The sequence below is a fragment of the Rhea pennata genome, chromosome 2 (assembly GCF_028389875.1).
Source record: "Rhea pennata isolate bPtePen1 chromosome 2, bPtePen1.pri, whole genome shotgun sequence".
Lineage (NCBI taxonomy): Eukaryota > Metazoa > Chordata > Aves > Rheiformes > Rheidae > Rhea > Rhea pennata.
Window position 1 is genome coordinate 88376926 of NC_084664.1, and position 24072 is coordinate 88400997.

Genomic DNA, 24072 nt, shown 5'->3' on the forward strand with positions numbered 1-24072 from the left:
CACCAGCACTCAGACACAAATGCTAGTTACATACTGGCATCTCCTCTACAATAAAGGCAGATTTTGCCAATTTAATACTACCTTAACTATGGTTTGATAATACTGAGTTTGGGGGACAATAATCTCTGAAGTTCTTTACATCCTTCATCATCTGCTATATAACTCTAGGTTGCCAAAATGCTCCCTCCCCCCCCCCCCCGCCTAAGAAATTAAGAGGATCATGCTGAACTTTTCGATTTAAAAACACCCAAGACATGCAAATTAAGTTATGCTTTGCTCTAAAACAGTCACCAAGAACTTAAAAGTTAAGCTTTGTTGATTCTCCATTTATTTTGAGAAATAGAAAATATGAAAACTAGTTTACAGTTCTGGCACAAAAATGATGAAGCAATAAGCACAACATTTCTTTTTTTTAAACAAATACTGCTATACATTTTTATGATTTAAAAGTGCCTGAAGTATTTCACAGCAAATAACTTTATTCACCTATATCCTTTCTTAGTAAAATATTTCATTTATTCAAATTGCACATGAACACCTTGGTGAAGTAAACTATATGTAAAGTTATAGTAAATCTGTATTTAAAGCAAACAGTCATTAGACACTATATTGAAAAGATTTGGTTCAACTATCAAAGCCTAAATTGAATCTTAAAAAACTGATGGGAAGAAAGGGGAGGGGGGAGAGACAAGACATTGACATGTATGGCACAGGTATGGATTAAATTACTGACAATTTGACAAAAAGTAATAAAGCCTATTTGAAGTTCTTCACAGATCTAATATGCTGCTAAAACCTTTAGACGAAGGGATTTAGACTGGTAAAATTTAGGCTGTTAATCATTTTTCCACAAGACTACAAGGCATCTCCTTCACTTAATATTGGACCTTAAAATGAGCATGTTGGTAGATCGAGAACAGGCGTAAGAAAACAAAATGCCAAAATTGTATTAGGTTGCTGTAGCTACAAATTACTGTTTTCACAACAAGACAGATGCAAAGCTTATCAGTTAAAGTGTACTGCAGTAATTTGCAACAATAAAAACGAGAACACTTAAGGATTATTTTTACTCTTAGGAAAAAAAAAAATCACAAAAACCTCACAAAACCAAAAAACACCCACTGGCCTGGTTCAAATTTCCAGTTTTAATCTACAGTTTTACAGTCAATGCAGCTACTTGCACTGTGCAAAATGGTAAGCCTCTACCAGACCAGGGCCACAACTTTCACCCAGTACTATTCCTCCTTCTTTAAAAATACTTGTACTGAATTATAATCAATCACTATTTGGAGAAATGTTCAGTCAAGACTTTCAGAAAAAGTAACTGGTGATTTAAGATGACCCATCTGAAATATCTTAAAGAGGCCTAGTTTTCACAGTGTGTGCGCTCTGACTTTCTGGATTATTATAACTATTTCTTAAATGCAAACTTTTTAAGAGCTTAAGTTGAAGATTCAAAAATTCAAGCATCTACCGAAGTCCTACTGGTTTTAAGTCCTGACCTTCATGCTTGGGCTGCTGTACAGTCATTTTCATTAGCATTTCTCTCAAACTATAAAACAGTTGATTCACCCAATTTGGTATCCTTTTGCAGATGTTCAAAGTAGTATTTGATTTATATCAACATCTGATAAAAGATTAAAAACAGATAATAGAGTCCCCAAAGCACTGCTATGTCTCTTTAAGAAACACAGCAACATTGACAATGGATGTATGACAAATGCTCTATTATGTCATTCACATTAAGCAGCACAGAAAATGTGTGTGCAGACTAGATTTCTTTGCACTAGCACTCAGCTTAAAAATACAGGAATACACATTATTCTCAAAATTAATATTACAGACATGCACAACTTCATATATCTTAAAAGAAAAAAAAGTCAGGGAGCAGGTCATAAAGTGGAGGCTTTGTGAAGAATTCTACAATATCTCAATATTTGCAATCTAATGCAAGTCTAACCAAATAAAATGAGATTGCCAATGTGACAGCCACCAAATATCTGGTTTACAAGCCAGATACTGAAGCAAGTTTAGCCCATGTGAACAAAAACAACTGATCAGCTGAACTGAGAAAGGGAATATAAACAGCCTCTCTAAGTTGCATTTTAAAGTTCTTCCCACTAACAACCTGTGATCTTTCATGTTAGTTTAACTGAATACTCCTCCTTAAATAGGCATAGAGAACATCTTCATAAAAATAATAATTTTGACTATTTGTTTGTAAATTCTACTTTTGAGGAAGTGAAAGTGCCAACTATTACCAGCACTTACAAATTCAGATTACAGACTGAAAAATATGACATTAGAAGCACAGCAGTGTTAAATACAACGTTTGCAGCTTTGGGGAAAAAAGGCTCACAAGGCACTTGCTATTGTGGTCCATTAAATGAATAGTATATACAGTGCACTCTTATAACATCAGTGGTATGCATCAAGCTTTTTCAGTGTTAGAGACTTAGATTTAGTAGAACCAATCATTGGGTTCTGTGTATTCTGGCACAGTTATGCAGCAGCCTTAATTCATACAAAGTAAGTGAAAAATGAGAGATGAGTAATTTAAACCAATTCTTGCCCCATGAAAGTTTTGTGAAGTAATAAAATTAAGTATGAAATGCCATTCTGACATCCCCCTCCCTCTCTATCCCAAAAGCTACATTTCTACTATTGGAAAAGCCTGGAATTTTAATTACAATCGACTCCATCATCAACTAGTTTGGCTCCTCATCTGCAGTTTTTAAAAAACAGTATCTGTAACAGCAACACAATGCTACTTTCCTTTCCAGAGCAAAAATTGGCAGGTAAGAAAACAGTAAGTATCTGAAGTTACACACTAATTTCAATGGCTTAAAACAATGAAAGTGTCACAGAACACTCGTGATACTGTTTTGATTTTTTTGTTCACAATATACTTAAAGGCCAGAAGAGCTACAGACCCAGTCACATCTCCTAGCATTTCTCTGTGGGAATGGGTTCTTCATCTCCCTTTAGAAAGTATGTACACATTAATGCACACTTTTTTATTACTCCCAGACTGAGAAGGCTTGGATCATACAAATATATCTACCATCTTAAGGTTTCCATACTTGCATGTTGAAGAGAATGAGGAAAGCTGGTATGAACAGAAGAATCTGTAGATTTGCCAAATGAAAAGTTAACATTCTAAATTAAAAACCACCCCAAGATGTTAGCAACAAGCACCAACTTGTTGAAGGGACTTCAGTCTATCTCAGCCCAGAACATCATGGTACTTTCGTTTGTAAGCACCAAGGTAAAAAAAAAAAAAAAACTTAAGCATTTGTCCAGAATTACCCCACACAGTCCCTTCTGAAAATTCTCCTCTGCAGATCATTTAAAAGAAGTTTCCAAAATTTTCTCCAACTCATTCACAAAAAAAAAAAAAAAAAAAAAAAAAAAAACAAAAAAAAACCCAACATCCACTAATCCTCACTCACTTTTGCATAGTTTGGCATTTTCTGGAGTTGTACTTTCATTTTCATTCATTGCTTTTGAAGGGACTCACCTGTCACATATCCAAATACTTTCAATCTAAAGCCTTCAGGAGAGAAACTGAGTCCCACTTAAGCAGCAAGCTGTTCAGGACTGTTTAACATTCTTCTTTCCATTTAACAATAAAGTTTATTCAGTTTTATCTGCACTTTCAGATTTTTCCCTTTGCATCATGCAGCGACGAACTATGCTGTCAAAGCTTCCTAGGTAAAACAGGCCAATGATGCGAAAAATGCCCATGCAAACGACCTATAAACAGAGAAATGGCTTTCAATTCATTTAACATCCCGTGACCGTAGCATATTATTTACCCACGAAATAAATAAGTTTCAAGTAGGTATGCAATATAACCTCAAAAAAAAAACTCACAAAACCCATCAAACCACTGTTTTAACAGTACAGGACTGAGCAGCAGGTACTAGTATTAGCTTTCCTGCCTATTTGCTGCTTCAGCTTCAAAATATTAGTTTAGTCTCCTAAACCCATCTCCACCATATCATGAACCATTCAATGGATAAAATGGTCAATGTTTGCTTAACATTTTACATTTTAAGTATTTTAGATTATAAAATTGTGATTATATGGCCTTCCCAAAATTACCTGCTGAAGACCTTCAGTAATAGAAGTGACTGGTGACATTCCACTGGTCAATATTGATAGCATGTAACCATCTGAGCCAACTGAGCTGTTAAAGTTCCCTTGCTGGATAAGAGGAAAACAGGAATTAAGAAAATAGTTATCTATTCAGTTGCGGCAAATCACAGTGTGGCTTATTTTAACATTACTCTCACTGATCTTAGTTGACTTAAGTCAGTAACAAATATTTATACATAAAAATATCAAACACAATTAAAAAATCAGAAAGAATTGTGCTATGCAGCAACATTAATACCAAAAGAAATTCAATTAAAAATAGACTTTTCTCTTTATAGAAATGTGCTAGACTACTGCAGATTTGAGACAGAAAAAAAATAAATTCCTTCTTGAAACATGCTTACAGGTAAAGAAAATTAAATATATTTACAAACAGAGAGAACAAAGTACAGAGATGGATTATACCCAAACTCTGTCAGATCACCAATTACTACTGTAACTGAAGAATAAAATGTTGCTTGCCTTTTGTTTATGATTAGTTTGCTAACATAGGAGGGTTTTCTCCCCCCTCCTTTAGTTATTTGAAATGCTAGATATGCTTTCATCTATGCCAATGGTTTTAATTTGCTTTCCTCAAAACTGCAAAACACACGTAACTTGCTAAGCAATTCAGCTGGTAGAAGAGAAGGAAAGGACACCAAAAGAATAAAAAGCAATTTTGAGTGATCATAAGAAAATGGCTGCTCTACAGCTCCAACTCTCAGGCTTCTTCCATTTGTTTCTAGTAGACTTCATGCAAGGAGAAGACTTTCTGCAACATGTGGGACTATATCCATGGAATAGAGAAGTGAAAAGAGAAGATGATGTTCCTGAATTAGGGTTTGGAATGAATCTAAGAGGATATGAGATTTTGTTATTTCTCCGTGCACACCTGGAAGGACTGCAGGTTCCTACAGTACAGAGCTACATTTAACCTGTCTTTTTCTGTCTCAGTTGATGTCTTAAGTGCAAGGAGACGGCATCTGAATTAATACACAGCCCCAAGTGCTGGAGGGATGAGATTGGTTTCCTGTAAGCACAGACACAGAATGCTGTATGAGGCTGTACTGGATATTAAAACTCACCACCTTAAGAGAGACATTGTGTGCTGTATTTGTAAAAAATATTACAACAATTTCAGAATTAAACACCTGCCGCAGAAGTAGGTCATGTTGAAGATCAAGAGTATTTGGAAGTGTAAAGTAATTACAGTTTTTAGGATTCAATTGCCAGATTTTAAGAACATGAGCTTTCACAGGTTTCAATTCTGAGTTGCCTATAATGAAATAAAACAGTGCCTTTGGTATCAATTTCAGCTCATTTTCTTAATAAATGTAAGCATTCCATAGCACAAATAAGGAAAAACTCAAAAGGCAACATTCCCTTAACTATTAAGGGTAGGATTTTATGCATTTTAATCATGAAAAAAAAAAAACCAAAAAAAACAAAAAAAAAAAAAAAAAAACCCACAGATGCTTAAGATGCTAAAGGCCAAAAAAAGGTTATATTGTCTTCACTTATTGTAAAATTATTTCAAAGTTAATTCAGGTTCAAGATAAATAAGAGTCAGCGAAGCTTTCAGGTTAGACGAATGGCATAAAAAGTCAATACAATTTAATGCTTTAAAGAAAGTCATAACTTGTTTTTGAGACATGACATCATACTGCTGCATCTTCTTGTTTTGTCTAATGCACAATTTCAGACACCTTTTAGTTCCAAGAAATTGTATAAAATCATTTGTGAGCATGGTGATAAGAAGCGAACAAAGATAATACCTCCCTTCAAAACTAACCAAATACCATTTCAGGTAAAATAAGTGATTATGTATTTCACTTAGTCATTCTCTTATTTTTTTTTTAAACAGGCATTACATGTAATCCTAGTCTCTCCTACAAAGGTCTTACTTTAGAAAAAAAATAAATTACTTACTATGGCATCTTTGACTATAACTCTGGCCACTTGCTCTGCTTGGCAAACAGATGAGGTTTCAGAAATTAGCTTCGTCTCTAAAGGCTTTAGCAGGAAAAAGAGTGTAAGTCTGACAAACAACATACAGGAAATAATATCAAAATCAAATTTTGTTTTGTGTCTTTTGCCATGGACAACACTATTGCTGTTAGCAAGTGGTATCATACTGCCAGCTTAAAAAAAAAAATCTACTTTAAAGAAGGTGAAAGCATTTTCATAAATAGTTTAATTTCATGAAGGGAACAGCCAACTTTTCTGTGAGTAGTATTTTTACCTTGTTTATTACTAATAAAAAGTGCTATTTTTCCCCTTAAGTATTTTATTTTCAACATAAGCTATCAAAACTTTTAAACTATGTTTTCAACATGAGATGTGTTCACCTGTGGTTTGTGCCAGAAATGAAGAACAAGATAGGCCTAAAATATTTTAAGCTCCTACAAGACAAAGTCATACTTTATTTTTAATATCCCAAATTCCACATGCCAGCATTCACCACAATCCCTCTTTGCATTTTACTAGTTTGTGTTTTAGAGTATTTATGTCATTTTACCTCACTAGTGAGAAACAATTACAGCAATTATTTTAGCAACCATAACTCCTTCTACAGGAACAAAAGTCTGGTCTGATACAAGAACAAATATCAAAAATATGTTTTAAAGTATTTAGAAGCAAGTTTGTCATTAATTATCTTTTTAAGAAATTAAATAATGATGGAACCAAATGCATGGCAATCTGTTTAACTGCTTAATATAATAAGGTAGATGGTTCTGTTGATAAAACAAAAATAGTAAATTAAAAAAGAGCAGATCAATTTGTTGTAATGGCTAATTCAGTTAAATTTAGTAAAAGTTTAACATTTGAGCCTAGTCAAATACTGGGAGGAGTTTAACATTTGAAGATACCTCTGAGGAGATCAATCCTTTTCTTAAAAACTGACACTGACAGGGCTAACAAAAATTTCTTTAGTATTTGTTTTAAGCAAAATAAAAAAAAGTGACTTTGTAGAAGGAAGTCAAACACCATTTACATGCCTTCCTCCAGAGACGAGGCTTAAGAGATCAGAACTGCATCTTGTTACCCCTAAGTAATGTTGATCCCACCTGTCAATATCAACCAAATCTGAAAGACACAGATTTCAAAGGTAATTATAATACTACAAAGTCTATGAAAGTCAGCAAGTGTTCAGGAAAGAGAGACTAAAGTTAATAACATGTTGAGGATGAAGCAAGCAAGACTAATCCATTAAACACTTGATCGGGTCAGTCAGCTAGCCAAACTACTGTTGTTTGTCTAGTAATTATCTTGGTGAAAGTTGTAGCAAACATGAGATGTACCCTGGTACCTGACATTTTCCCCCCCACCCCAGCACATACACACAAACACTCCGATTTTAGTATTAAGGAAAGATCTATCTGATTAAGACCAAGGAGAAGGGGGGGAACTAACCCACCAGAAGCCCCCAGTCTCTTCTAGGTCTTAAATTGAATGTAAGCAATGAGTACAGAGAAAACAGCCAATCCTGAAGAGATGCAAATCACAGTAACACATTCTGAACTAAGTAGTATTGAGTATGTGTAACAGTAATGTTAGAGCAACACAATAATGCAGAGATCTAAGGTGCGCCAACCAACAACTATCAAGCTAGGAGTAAGTTATCTGACTTCAGGTTGTCTTCACTTAGACTTCACATGTGCTAAAACAAAGCCTAAAGCGATGTTTAAAAACAAAGCCTTTTTTAAAAAATAAAAAAAAGGTTAAGCCAAATCTCATTGGATCTCTTCTTAAAAGAGTAAGCTTAGGTTAATAATGTATTTTGTTAGTGAACTATTTCCATAAAATAGACTATTGGGAATAGAACAAATTTTGATGAAGGTAAACTATATAAATATCTGCAGATACCTAATTCTATCATTTTATGTGTATAAATAGGATGATATTTAATATAGAATATTTATCTGAAGGAAATGGAAGAGAGAATTGTGTTATACAGTCTCTGCTGGTCCTACACAAAGGGTGAAGGAAATGGAACTGGACCCCAAACTGAACTTCCTATAACATACAATGTTAGAGGGGTCACCTATAATAGGCTGACCTACTTACAGATGAGATTTATAGCTCACAGTATGCATAAAGTAGATACCCTTTCTCTGGTTAAATGAGATTTAATTTTGAACAGGAAGCCTGAGTATGCATGTCCCCTGCTCCTTTTTGATTTACACTTTGTGTTTGGACATGTCACATGATGAGAAGCAAATAAATTAAACATGAATGTTTTGACCTTTAAAACTCAAAAGAAAAAGGCCTACTGTCAACACAACTTTCTGAAAAGCTATACTGTCACCTGTATTACAAACAAAAAGCAAAAGAGTTTCCATCCTACTTTAATACAAGATACAATTTAACAGTCATCATTGTCATTTGTATATTTACACAGAAGGGTTGGTTTGCTGGAGAACCGAGGTTCATCTTGATCCATCACAACTATCAAAACAACAGCACTTCATTAAGAGGCAAGACAAGGATAATTTTGGTTTATTAAACTCTTCTGTCAAAACAAATTGTAGTGTTTTTAAAGTTTACCATTCCACAGCAATATTTAGTGTACAGAGATTTCACAACACATTTCAGATAAAGCTAAGCAAATACTTCTTTTAAAGCCGGAACAATAAACTACACAAGATTATCTCACAAGCTATTTAAGTCTGAATAGTCAAGCTGATAAAATTCAAGTATTTCTTAAAATCTTAATGTTTACTAATTTCAAAAGTACTACAGAAATGAATGAAATCTGAAATGCATTGCTTACTATGAAGCAAAACTCTAGAAACATTACAGTATCATTGAAGAATTAACTTACCTTTGTTTTACTTTCTTCTGCAAAACCAGGTGTGTCAGTATCCGGAGGATAGGCCACTGTTATGTAGATATTATACGGTTTTACCTGTATTTTTACAGAAGTAAATGTCATCTTAATAAGAGACCTGTAAGTGCTGTCAAAATAAGTTTGTTAATTTCTCTTGTATGGGTGATATAGAGCAAGCATGAGTTTGATAGTTTGTAGCTTTAAGTTACCCTTAAATCCAGCACTTGCAAGACTGGAGCTACGTCTAATGAAGAACCAAAACAGTAAAGCATTTACAAAGCCAGTTGTGTTCTTTTTATTTAAATATAATCTCTCTAAAAGCCTTGCATTTGACATAAATTATTTGATAATTCCAAGTGCTTTTTAAGACATTTAGGAGGAATGTGAAAAGAATTTAGCTCTCTAATTTTAGAGATTTCAGTTTTAAACAGAAACCAAACCACTGCGGAACACCAGAACCCAACTTTCATAAGTCAAGGCCAACCAAGATTTCACTGAGGCTGATTAGCATGCATTTTTGTTGTTGCTTGTGGCAATATATTTTCACCACTGGACAAATACAAAAATAAAACTCAAGTCCTGTATCTTCAGGTGACTGAAGTCAGGTATACTGAAGTCACTAAACTTTTGAACCCGTGAAATAAACTTGGAAGTGGTCAAAATCCGAGTAAAGATACAAGAAAAAATAAGTATAAAACATAAGTAAAGGGAAAGTCTCAAGGTAAGGATTGCATTTAGTTACGTATTTGTACGTGTTTGTCATAGAAGTGCTTCACTCGTGAAACTGCTACAGAAAAACTAAAATACCAATTTGTGCTGCAATACAAATAAGAGTTTTTAATGGAGGTATTAAAAGATTTAAATCAAAGTGTTGTAAAGCCCTAAGCATTTTTTTAATTTATATTACAAAATATTGTATATGAAAATAGTTAAGGAAATACTACACCACAGGCCCGTAAGTTCCCTCTTTTTAGTTCTGAGGAATTCAATCTTCACAAAAAATATCCGTCACCAGCTTTATATTCAAGGTGTCTGAAAAAAGAACCTTCAGTCACATTGTTCTATTTAGCAGCCCAGAAGCAGCTCAGGGGCAGCTTTACCCTCCATTCTTATACTGATCAAGGCATAAAATTACATTCCACAGAAAGCAGTAAAAGTAACAACTAGGTAAGCATGTAGAATCAAACACGAACACTTAATATATACACTCTGGCCAACTGAAATAAATGCACTTAACAGAAGAACAATAGCTGAAGTCATTTTCATATCAACTTCACTACAATGATGTACTTACCACTCTTGCTCCATTGAATAATGAAAAAAAATGGCTGTTTTTGTTTAAAAGCAAAAGAATTTGTATCATTGCACACATACCTCCATTTGCAGGGCTTCAGCCAGTCCTCGAAGAGCAAATTTTGTTGGAGAATAAGCTGTATAACCAAATAGGCCTAACTGGCCAGCCTGAGATGACACAAACACAATCCTTCCCATCCGTCGCTCCTTCATGGTAGCGATTACTGCACGACTTGGGTAAACACTACCCAGATAATTGACTCCCATTAATCTCTGCATAAATGATATTAATAGGGTATTTGAGCTATATAGATTCAGATACCTTCAGATGTTTGGTATCATTTCTCATTTCAGGTTGCTTTAATAATAAACTTCACCAGGTTTCTCATCCTATCAGTTAGCAAAGGACAAACAATTGCTTTCTAATCTACGACTTCACAAACTGTTAATAGCTAAGAATCTCACTTCAAGTCAAAAAAATCCACTCAATAAACAAACTTTAATAGCATTTAGGATACTGATAATACTGTGAAACAATGGCCTTCACAGAAAAAAACCAAATTTTAGGAAGAATCTGACTTAAATGGTGTCCAGGAAGCAATCTGTTTATGTATGACTTATGAAAACATACAGAAATGAAAGTTTAAAGAGCTTTCTAGAACAGGAAAAAAAATATATGTATTTACGCATCTCAGATTTCAATCTTTGACTGGATAAGGGTAAGTCTTTAATTTCATTCTCTAGAGGGTCTAAAACCCAACTAGTAGGCTGTACCATTCACATGAGGGGGGCCTCAATAACATAACCAAATGTTTTTTTGTCTGTCGCTCCACCACAGCAACAGCTTCTCAAGCTGCACCAAACAATTTGAGCACTTCAGAGTTGAACACTGACAACAGTCAGATTTTCTGAAACAGGTAAAAAAGCATGAAAAAAAAACACGTGCAGAGATAAACAAGACTATGTGACATTCAGTGCTTTCTACAGTGCACTGGGTTACAAAAATCTTTTGTCATCTTGGGGACTCACCCCATTCAAAATGGGAATTCATTATTCTAACCTATCAGTGGATCAATAGTTAGGTGAAAGATATATTGCAATATATCTTTGTTGGAGAATAAGCCGTATAACCAAATAGGCCTAACTGGCCAGCCTGAGATGACACAAACACAATCCTTCCCATCCGTCGCTCCTTATTATAACCCTTGCAAATTTAAAGATCAGTTCTAGTGCAGAAAGCTATCACAAATTAAGCGTTTAACTATTCATACAAAGTCTGCAAAGGCATATCAATAAGGTCTAATTGTTGGAACAATTAGGTAACAAATCATTTGTACAATACTGTATGCTCACTTACTTCAAAAGAATTCACTTCAATGTCCTCAAATTTTCCTGTAACTGATGTTCCTGCACAGTTTACAAGCAGGTCAACTGGCCCCAATTTCTCTTGAGCCTGAAACGGGGAAGGAGTTAAGATGTTCATTAGCAGGAAGTCTTCCTATAGCACGAAAACCATAGCTACCAGTATCACTATAAGAAACTATTTCTATCAGAAACAGATTGGACACAGATAAGCTTCTTAAGAAACCCAGATAAATCAGTTACTTCTACCTGTTTTAGAACATTCTCCACCAGTTCATAGTCTTTAGATACATCAACAGAAATACACAGCACAACCTGAAAAATGAAGATGAAAATATTTTAAAACATAATTCACAGTTAAAAAAAATGGAACAGAACCCAACAATATATCTTTTCCAGCAAACCAAGAAGTAATTTGGACAGAACAGTTAGTATTTCTTCCACACCTAAGAAAGGAATATTCCCACCCCCTTTATTCTAGTATGAAAAGATTATGTTAATGTATGAATAAGCACTTCATAATCCTCAAAGCAGCTAGGCATGTGTAAAATATAATTTCTAGTTTACTGTATTAAAACACACTAGGCTTAAGTTACTTACCTAAAGTTCAGTAATAAACTTTCTAAGTAGGGCAGTCAAAACTCCCCAATTTAACTTTCATTAGTAGTAAACACAAGTTAAACCACTAGCGTGGGTAGCCTTATTTAAAGGAGGGAAAAAAAAAAAAAAAAAAACACACTAACTCTTTTGTTGCAAATCATAGATGACCATGATCGCAAAATCTTGTTCTGAAACTGCAGAATCAACACTGCAAAAGACATTTCCTAAAACTTATAAAGTACAAATGTCAAAAAAGAAAAGAGCTGATAACTTTCAATACTAATGATGCACACTACCTACCTTTTTCATGATTTTTTTTCCCCAAGAAAAAATTAACTTTAGCTGCATACTATTTAATTGGGACATGTCAGGGAAAGAGTTAAAAAAGAAATCTATGAGAAACAGATTGGTGGCCTAAAGTCACAAATATCTAAAGAGTAAAGCCACATGTATATGAGAATCAAAGACTGTATGTTTTAGTTTGGAAGATACAGACACATGAAAATGAACATTGGCCCAGGGAAGAGGGGAAAAAAAAAAGGCCAAGAATAGTATCTAAGTTCTGTTGGAGGTGGAAGTTAGGCACTGGTTTTCTTGAAAGTTACAGATCACTTTTAGTAAGAGTCTCAGATCTCATTTTTGGAGCTCCTTCAAATTGACTTATGGCCAAAGGAAGTACTGCCTTTGGGGTATCACTCAAACTGTAAGACTGCTGCAAACTCCAGCTTGGCCAGATATTTACAGACAAACTACCTCCTCTGCTGAACAATCAGCAGAGCTTTAGGGTGGTTCATCAACTTGAAAGGAGCAGCAATCTCATATCACGTTAAGAGCAGGGCCTCCTATATTCTTGTTCTGATTTCAATCCCTTCCTTTATGTCGGTCAATTCACTTAGAAGCAGTCAGGGGTGAAATAACAAACTGGTGACAGCTTTATCAGTATCTTCATGACTACCCATCATGAAATACGTGGACACAGAGAGACACACACACACAAAACCCCCTACCACAGCTAACTAAATGCTTTGACAGCTAGTCATTTGTCAGTTCTGCCTCTGGTCAGGCTGCAACACTTCTTAGCTGCATAAACAGAATCTGCTTGCCATTCCTGTGCAGCAGGTTGGCTATTCCCTGCCTCCCGGTATTGTATGAATTTGGACATCGAAGTAAATTTGTGGCACAAGTTACTGGTGGGTCTTCATGCATCTCCCCTTGGGGCATTTGTTACATATTGGAAGTATTTCTGTTTTACAGAAACTTGAGAACAGAATAATTGTTAAGTGAGAAGGCATTGATATATCATCTCCTCACTGATTTGCAAGATCAGTGAGGAGGTTTCGACTGTTAAAATTACATTCTGTATCAGAATTACAGCAACTGGTTAATGTACCAGACTGCATAGATCTGTCATTCATACTGTGAACACCATACTCAAGAACTAGCACAGCTTTTATTGCCTACCGTCACATTTTATAATGCACCTCTTTGCTTCTATTATTATAATTTATCTTCTGTTAAAATATACTCGTTATTCTCACTTTCCAGAGCATGCATTGTGGCTCCTCTCCTGGGAAATAGAATATGCTGCCAGAAACAGTTTAATGTCCCCATCCATCCCTGTTCCTCACCTTTTGTTCCAAATGATGCATTGTGTTTGATATTAATGGAGCTCTTTCACAATAAAAGCTAAATTCAACTCCCAGTGAAGCACACTGGGAAGATTCCGTATCAGGAAGTGGATTAAAAAAAATGCAAAAATCTAATGGCAAATATTTTGTCCCATTGCAGCTTTAAGCACAAAGACTGCACTGTCATCATTCTAAATAAATCACATGCAAATGTTTTTTAAAAAACATTTTCCAAGTCAAACACTAAAACATACATAGGTGCCAGAATCCATGTTAACCACGCAATCTGGTCCCATGCATGTACTGAGAGATGAATTTTGACACTATATAATAATCTAAAAAAGTAATTTTTCTTGAAGGTCTTTGCCTCCTAGTTTCTCATCTAGTAAATGGAGTAACCAGTCTGTGAAGCAGATCCTTGGTAGGCATCATCTTTTCCTACATCTATTTAGCAATCTTTTTGTACAGCTTCTCTCAATCCAGCTGTCCTCGCCTCCCAATTTCTTATCGGATGTTCCAGCACAAGCTCTGCTCCAGACTCCCTGACTTTTCCAGTTCTGCTTTTTGCATTTAGGTCAGGCAGGCTCTCCTGTGACATTGCCTACAACCCAGCAATGAGTACAGAAGACCCAGGCTACCTCTATCAGCCCTAGTGGCTACGCAAGCCTAAAGATGCTACTGCAGAAGGAGTCCTGCTTAGTCCACACTGGAGCTTGCTCAGAGTTGAAGGTACTTTCTGAGATTTTTAACTGATACTCACTGAGACTACATCAAGTACTACTCTTAGACACACACAAACACACCCCACACCCCAAACAAACACACCACAGCACACCAAGTCTGTCAAGCTCAGATAGATTTTAACAAGACCATCCTGACGCAGTGTTTGACAAGGGACTATCTCCCTTGGAAAACCTGGGAAACTACTAGGGCAGCCAAAAGAAAATGATTCCTCTGTATTTTTCCCCCTCTAAATGGAGAAGATATAGCCTCTCCTCACCTCAAATGGCTTAAATTTTCAAAATAAAGTTGATCTGAGTAAGGCAGCATGGACAGGGGAAAAACAAAAAAAAAAAAATTTTAGCCAATTCGACAGTTATTAGCAAGTGAAGATAGGATCTTATAAATTGAGGTACTGAAAAAGTTTACTGTCAGTGAGTACTAACATTCTTGCCTCCAAACATTGGACTTTTTTCAGCGCTTCTTTTCAATGGACTATCAAATTTATCAATTTAAACTGAAGTTATGTATTCACTAAAGCCAACAGACACAGATCCCCTTATCACATGCAAAATAATGGCATGGATTTGTAATCATGGGAATAAAGTTCTGAAACACAATGATCTCACCGTTTCCCCTCCCTCCTTGATTAGTAATATTGTGGAAAAAAAATAGCAATTCATCTTGAGGTTGTATTTTTTTTTAACATAATAAACTCACCCCCTTTAAGGTAGTACTTTGAAGAGCTCTAAAACAGTGCTTTTAAGCCTGAGCAAACTATTTATTCACCAAAGCTCCAAATTCAATGTGGGCTTAACCTTTAGCACTTACAAGTCTCAGAACTTCACAGATTAAATTTGTTTATCTGCTGGAGTGCTTTGTGAGTGAAAAGAATAAGTAGAGTGTAGTGAATTAACCCTTGAAAAGAAGTAAAGCTTCTTTAACAATCCAACAACTGTATTTGTGACTTGTAAAGGTGAGAGATGGGGGGGGGAGGAGAAGGTGGAGGCGTCTTCCACTTGATGTTGAAAAACTACAAATGCTTATCTACTAATAGAAAATGGCAGCTACCCAAGAACATCTATTACACCTACAGTTGAATACATCAAACTTTTCCTCTGAGAAAAGCAGACTGCTGTACATGCTGAGTGACATCAAATGTAGCAGAGTTCAGAATACTGAATTTAGGCTGACAGATATTATTAAAATTCAAATACAGTATACTGAGTCCTCACTTTTATCAAGCTCTTATGTTTTATAAACAGGATTACTGAACATATTGCAGTGACTATCTTACAAATAAAAACCAAAATAGCTATTTGTAGCAGTGATCTTACCTGTTTATCATTTACAGAATACTTTTCTATTTCCTTCTTTGTCTGCAACAGCTTGTTCTGAAATAGATATAAGAACAGCTAAAGCACTGCAGTTATGACAGCATTAATCCTCAGTATTTCAGTAATAGGTTGTAATATTCTCTAAAAAAATTAAAAAGTTATCCTCAAATATATACAATACTACTGACATCTTACAGATTTACAAATGTGATCAAAACATCAGATTCTTTAAGCTGTTGGAACTCATTTATCTTTTTTTTTTTTACTTTATGTACTAAAATAGGAACTGATTTCTGTAATAGACTTAATGCTTCTGCTTCATATAACTGCACAGAAACACCTAAAATTATGTATACTTTTGTGTATTTCAGTTTTATGTTATATATATGTAATATTATCCAAACTATTCTGAAGAATAACTGTCAGAACTACCACAGAAGTTAAATGAAAATTCAGTTAAGCTCCAACCGTCACGCTTTTTTCCAGAAAAATTAACTGTATCCAGTATTCAAGGCTATGCAAAGTAAGTTCTCAATTTTAAGTAAATTACCAAACACAGCTGAGACTGAGGGCAGGGGTATGCGTGTGCAATTTAAATGCTTTTATTTCCTGAAAAATTCTTTTTTTCTCCCCAATCAAATCTCTCATTGTTAAAACTTGGTAGTGCCAATTAAGTTTTACTGAGTACCTCTTAGCTTTAAACAAGCAAGCAAATAAACAAAAAACCCCACATGAAGCAATCTGTCTCCAAAGCTTTCTTGATGAGTAGCTTTTGACTAGTACTAGGTATGATTAAATGATTATCTGGTCCCAGAATATTCTGTGAATTTTAAGTATTTGTTCTCAATTCCCTAGCTGTAATTTACAGTAGAGAAATTTTACAGTTTTAAAGAATATAGAACTCTTTCTGCTGTTGTCCTCTGCCACAGATCTGATAGTAAAATAATGAATGCCATTAACTGAAGTGATAGCACTGCCATAGTTTTAAGGTAAGCTTATCACAAATTCCATGTTGGACTATACTGTGTAACATAAATGTAGTCTTCCCTCCTGCCACCCCTCCCAAGTATTAATTTGAAATAATTAGAATCATCTTAAAGTATACTAAAAAAAGTATGAATAGTTATCAATTCAAAAATTATTCTTCAATAATAGAGATATATTAACATACTTTAGCCCATAACAATACACATAAATTTACCTCATCTCTTGCAATCAGTGTTATGAAAGCACCTTGCTTAAAACATTCAATAGCAATACACTTTCCAATTCCACTGGAGCCTCCAGTTACCTAAAAGTTATATAAAAATGGCAGCATTAGTCTAGTATTCTCATCCCTTCTACCATTTCTTAAAAGTCAAATGAAATGGAAATTCCAAAACTGCATTGAGATTAAAGTTTCATCCAATGAACTTTGAATACACAGAGCTAGTTTACATATTACAAACTAAAAACAAAATCTGAGTATCTTGATGAACCTCTGTTTCCCCCAAACCAAAGTTATGCCTCAGTGGTATTTTTTTTGCTCATTTCTTATCCCAAGCACACTTACACCCACTCCCCTGCAGACCCTCACATACACTTTCGATCGAGTTCCGTATGTTTTTATATAAAGACAGAAGTAGTCATAAGATTGAAATCATTAAAATTAGCCATAAGAACCCAATTACATACTGTCTGTCCACAACCGGTCACCATAGAAATTAATTGTAAAAAGAAAAACTATAGATCATGTAAGCATGAACAGGATTTCTAAAAAGTATCTTCATATTTTTAAAATATCATTAATTCAGTCAGTCTTCTCTACCATATGTCTCTGATCAGTCCCTCAGTCTGGTCCTTGGGTTGTCTTTGCCATTACTCAATTCCAGTTGCATGGAGACCCCAATACCCAAGCCTCTATTACATTTTCTTATTCATAATTATGATTCAGAGGAAGAGTCTAATATGCAAACTGGAAATAACAGTTTGTCTAGAGAAAAACGCAGAATGATGGCTACAGCAGAGTATATATTGCAGGAGCACATGCTGTGCCAAAGTACACTAATATATAGGTTAAAGCCATCTTGACACTTTTCTTGTTTCCCTCAACAAATCCGCACTTGAATTCCCTGCAGACCAAGTAGATGACAATCACGACCTCTCTCTCTTCTAAGAGAAAAAAAAAATCTGTCTGATACTACCTTTCAGATGACATGTTGCAAATTCCCTTAAATGCAGTCCCAATCAGGCATGCCTTCAGCCCTTAAACAAAACACGGAAATACCTTCTTTATATACCCAAATGGCTTGCCTTGTCCCCTATTAGCATATTAGGTTTAAGTGAGATAATATTGAAATAAAATGGCTAGAACTAATCATTGTAAAGAAAATCAGTTACTGAAGTGAATTCTGGAACATGTATTTCCTAATAACCGGAAAAAGTAATTCAGATTCCTCTGCAAGTCATTTGTTCTTCAAAACCTTTCAAAAGGCTTCAGAAAAAGCTAACTATGATCTTCATTAAGTAAAAGAAAACAGAGGCTCTAAGCTAATCAGTGAAGAAAACAAGACCCCTTTTCTTTAAGCACATGCCTATCAAAAGCCCTGTGCTAACTCTTCACCTGCAGATACCAAACAGTTCTGTTTTCACAGACACATTATCCTTAAAACATTCTTTCCATTCCTGAAGGCAGGAAAGAATATTTAGAGTCAGAATCCCAGAAGTACACTCCCATGAGTCACCAAATTCTTTTCTTTCACATGAGTATTTTATCACCAACTTTCAAAAATGGCTCAGTATAATAATCCCAGCAAACATATTTACAACATGGACTACAGCTTCTGACTCGTTTGTCTGTACTCACAAACAGGGTGAGAAGAATAGGAGTAACACTCACAAGCTCAGCCTAATCTCTCCAGGCTTCCTGTATTAGTAGGGATTGTTGCTTCATATTACCTTCCAGCTGACTCTCTCTTTAAGATTAATTTCACTGCATAAACCTTTAAGGATGACTCTTAGACACATGGCCACTTCTGGAAATGCGAGAATACTTGGTTTAGTATTCTGAACCAAGAACAAGTGCTCTCAGAATAAGAAAGATCTTCAATTTTGGGTCTGCATGCAAACATGAGTGGATGGGTGCATGTATAGGTGGGTGAGCATTAATGATTTAGGACTTCAGCATAACCCCAGTATTAAATGCTTCATGATGAAGTTAAGACTCTCAGTATACTACCAAAATAGCTTACAAGATTTCAGTATATTGTTGAAAGAATTAAGAGACTCAATTTGAAATATTCAGGTAGACCTCAGTTCCACAGCATTTATGAGCTGTTTCTACAGCTTTTCAATGGCAGCAGGTACAACATCACAGCGACTAATGAATGCACACAGGAGACTGTTCCTGATACCATTTTTTGCCATAGTATTAAGTTGAGAGACATCCGACTGTTGCCTGCACCAAGTGCTGAGTATCACAAACTCAAGCATACCAGGGCTTGAGGAATTATTTGAAGGTGAAGCTACTGGCATTATCGCTTTGACTTATCAGACACTGCTAACATTCACTTCAAAAAGACAAGCTCTTAAGTCATGTAGAAAGGGAAAATGAATTTTTCTATTCAGTCACATTCAAGCACACTGAACAGGCCTCATGTCAGATGTGTCAGTGACAAAAGGCAGTATCAATTAGCTGGGAGCTATGCTGGTTAGATGGGAGGTTGCTACTAACATGCACTTTTTTTTTTTTAAGCAACATTCACCATGAATGCTAATGTAACAATTAAGAAAGCGCTTCTAACACTAGTAAAATCTTAGCTTTGTGCCATAATGAAATTAGGCTAACTGAAGCTGTGAAATCTGTTAGGTAAGTTACACAGTTTTACCTTCTGCTTAGCACTGAATGCAAACTGGTTCCATGCTTTTTAGACAGTGATTTAACAGAAGGTATTTAGCTTCCCTGCAACAGAATCTCCCTGAAATCTGCTCCGTGTGGTTAGTATGCTCAAGTAGATCCAAAATGACCTCTTGCTGAACCACTCAAGTACATCCAAACCACAGATCACACCATTCCCAATGCCAGCAGTACAATGCTGAGACACCAAGATTGGCTCTCCTTAGAGCTGATCCAAGTCTACAGCAGTTATCAAGTCTGGCTCTGCACAGAAACAGCCAAACTATTTCCAGACCAGAGATGACCCTTCTGCATGCATTTAGGCATGTCCAATCTGAATGGAAGATAGTTAAAAACAAAGGACATCTTTATATTCCTGTCATAGCTAGTCCTCAAACTTTGATAAAGGGTATTCAGACCACTACAAACTGTTTATTTTGCAGAAATTGCAACATGGTTTCAGAAAGGTTAATGTTGAAAAGAAAAACAGGTGGGCACAGTGGGAGGCCAATGGCCAATTTTAGCAAGGACAGTTTCTAAACATTTTTCATGAAATTCAAGGAAGACTGCTTTTGCTGAAAGTCCTTAAGTTTATGTCGCATTCCACTTAGTCAAGCAAAGTACCTCTGCAGAAGAACAGAAATAAAAAGGAGAGGTGTATAAGGAAGGTGTAACATCCCTGACAAAAGCAGTTAGGGATTGATGCAAACGAGCATGATGCATGTGGAGTAGGATGCTGCCGTACCATATCTGTCCTCAATTTCCTGTTGACTACTATAGCCAGCTATCCAAATAATTGTTTGTTCTCACAGGTGATGTATGTTAGCATGCATCCTGTGACCTGAGGAGAAATTAAAGCCAATGGTAAAATAAAAGATATATAGTCTTCCAGGTTTTGGAGAAGGAGTTGGAGGGGGGGGGGGGGAAGCAAACCCAAGAAAATAAAGCAAGAAGTTCAACACGAGAAGAATCAGCTACAGTGCACAGAAATATCTTTTACACACACTTATTTTAGAAAACTCTTCATTTCATGCTGGAAATAAAGCAAAGAATATTATATATATATAAAATAATTTTCTTTTAGATAAGCTAAACCTGATGCTTGAGCCAATTTGATAACAGAGAAGTAATTTTTATTTAATGGTATCCACTGGGATATCATTACACAGCTGATAAGAGAAAAAAACCAAAAGCTTAGACCATTAATAATTTAGAGGTCTGCAGACTTTCACTATGAATAGCAGTCCTATTCTCTTCAAAGCAAAAGAGATTCCTACAACCACGATTCCTCCGGAAAGCATGTCTGGCATAATGCAGTCAGCATCTCCATCACACAACTAACTCTGGCAGAGGACAGAGGAATAAAACACACACGTTCTGTTTCAACCTTCTCTCCTGAAAAGGCTGTCAGAGCCAGTTACTTAGCTTCAAATCAAACATATAAATATAGTAACATAGCAATTGGGAGTATAGAGGGGTAATATTTATGAATGATTAGGTAGACAGTAAAGAAATTCTGATTTAAAATGAAAATCAAAGAACGAACCAGTACGTAATAACATCTGAAATGGTATCTAAAGTTATACAATGCCTTTCATTCAGAAACATAGTTACATACAGGCCACTAGAAAGAAGAATTTCTAAATAAGACACAAGCCTAAAAAGTATTTACTGAAGTGAGTCTTGAAAAAACATATTTATTGTGAAAGAGTGATCAAGAGGGATTATCCAGCTGAATATGCAAATTACAGTCCTTTATTCCTTTTACTCTTTTCTTGTATTGAAAAGGAAAAAAGGTAAGCATGTATAAATGTTAACACATAACTGATATTAAAGATGTATTGAAATATCATAGCATTTTCCAGAGCAGTAAATTTGTAGAGTGGGTTAGTAAGCTTTGTCAGGCCTCAGTCAAAATGTTGAGCTACAGTCTTACCAGAATCCAGTCATATACTGAAAAGAAACTATATATGAAGATTACATAAAGATACTGGATCTCATAAGACTTCAAAAGCAGTCCTTAAATAACATTATGATCTTAAATAATTTTAGAAAGTCTTTTTGTCATGTTAGTAGCAGAAAAAAAAACTCTCAGTATATGAAGTAGGAACTCACTTAGGATGCACAGCATGGAAATTCTCCCTAAGAAAAATTTCTAGTTTACAGTACCACGATCCAATATTTTTGCTCACACGTTACACTAGAAAATTTGAAACCCAAATTAGCCAAATGTACAGAGTTATTACTAACAGAATCTACAAATGTAAGATTTAATGAACTTGGGAAGAATTGCTCTGTATTGCATTAGCTTTCCAAAATATTTTAGGAATATAATCAAAACCAAAGTAAAACAAGTAGTTCTGCCAGCAATGGCACTAATAAAATTAGTTTCCTGTAGACTTGAGTCATGAAACTGAAATACATCTACAGCCTTTTCCAGCATCAGTATTTTAATAGTTACTTCTCTAGCTTGATTCTCAGTTTGATAAAAATTACACAAATACTTCTTTTCCTCTGAAACCTCCACTTGTGCCAAACTCACCTTAAAGAGCTAATACAATCAGCAGTAGTGGTTAGATGGTAGGGAAGGGGGGGGTATTCTTTAACAAGAGTATTTTCATCATTTTCAATGTGATTTTTTTTAAAAGGAGTCATTTCATTTTAAAAAAAATCCAGAACAGTAGCTTCTAGACAAGAAGTTTAGCCACATAAAGGAAAGGTAAAACTTGGGATAAAAACTAGAGTATATGAAGTAAAACATCAACATTTTGAAAAGTCTATTAAACTTTTTATTGCTGCCATTTCTGCATAAAAACCCACAGAAGACCATCATAAGTCTGCTTCACCTTTTCCAGTACTGAAGGATTTCTAAAAGCTCCTCCTTAACTAGAATTACTACTGTGGAAAGAGCCATCCACAACTGGAGATCCTTAATACAAGTTCTAACATATGTCACACTGTATATGATGCTGTAAAGCCAGTTACAGTACCCAAGCAATACAGTATTGCATAAAGCAAGTTAGGAATACTGCTGCGACTCGAACAAGTGTAAATTACTCTGGGACAGCTCCATCCTCCAAAAAGGAGCTCTAACAATAAATTGAAGGATCATTCAGAACTCAAAGTTTAATTTATAGTAGCTATAAGTTCACTTTTATCTGAAAGGCTTAACTTATCAGGGATTATCCACAACTCGTACTGAAATACAGGGCATGTGCAAATGCTACTCATTCCTTGAGAGCAAATTTTAACAAACTAAACTACATCTCTGTATATCTTAGAGATCTAAAGCTAAATGAAAAGAGCTGATTTTAGGGCCCCCAACTGCTTAACTCACTTGCATGACTTAACTCACAACTTTTTGCTCTATCTGCCAGCACCTGGGTATCACTCTCCTTCCTTCCTCTCCCCAAACTACATACTGATAATAACCTTTAGTGGTGTACTACTCATAAATTGTTTCAACAGAATATTCTTCTGAAATTTACTTCTAAAGGCTTACTCCTACCATCCTGACTATATAGTCAAAACACTGCCTACAGACATGGATATCCGTGTAAAGATGAAAAGGTGCATGAGTGTCATCTGACCACTTCCTTTGTGTTAGTCTTCCTATTTCCTCGGTCTGACTCGTCTTTTAGAGCAAGAAAACCGGAGGCATTGCCTGTTGTTTATACGCGTGCACACTGCTTAAATAGCTCGGGAGATGCCAAAATCCCTCGCACGCCACCAGGCACCCCCGCTCTCCCTCCAGCGCTGAACTTCCTCAGCGCGGCGCCTGCCCCACACCCCCGCGGCGGGTGGCTTCTCGCAAGGCGGCGGGAACGCGCTGCCTCAGCGGGAGCCAGCAGCGGCAGGACGCCCCTTCCCTCGCGGCACGCGTACTGCCCGTCCTCCCCCTCCCTTCCCCCCCTCCCCTCCCCCGCCGCGCGCGAGGGCCTCAACGGACACAACGGCCGCCGCGCGGCGCCGCCCACCGGCGTCCCCCCTCCTCGCGCCCCCCTCCCAAGCGGCGGCGCTGCGCCCCCCGCGGCCCGGCGCGCGCCCCACTCACCACGACGTGAGCGCCGGGCAGCTTGAGCGGCTTGGGGCTGATGAGCGGCGACACCATGTAGAGCAGGAGGACGAAGGCCACGATGAAGGCGACCGCCAGGAGCAGCATGGCTCGGGCCGGGCTCGCGGGAGGCTGGCGGCGGGCAGGGGCGAAGCCCGTCGGGCCGCCGCAGGAAGCGGGCCCGGCGGAGGGAGTGCCGAGCGCAGCGCTGCCCGCCGCGAGTGCAGCCTGCG

General features: G+C 36.4%; 1 protein-coding gene across 1 annotated transcript; it reads right to left on the reverse strand.

Annotated features, from left to right (window-relative positions):
- Window positions 1–305: 305 nt before the first annotated feature.
- Window positions 306–24072, reverse strand: KDSR (3-ketodihydrosphingosine reductase). Its single transcript, XM_062569861.1, has 10 exons — window positions 23840–24072; window positions 17113–17202; window positions 15912–15968; window positions 11876–11941; window positions 11622–11717; window positions 10346–10537; window positions 8966–9049; window positions 6070–6153; window positions 4108–4209; window positions 306–3756 (listed from the first exon to the last, which is right to left on the reverse strand). The coding sequence occupies exons 1-10, from the start codon at window positions 23945–23947 to the stop codon at window positions 3637–3639; spliced, it is 999 nt and encodes a 332-aa protein (XP_062425845.1). The 5' UTR covers window positions 23948–24072; the 3' UTR covers window positions 306–3636.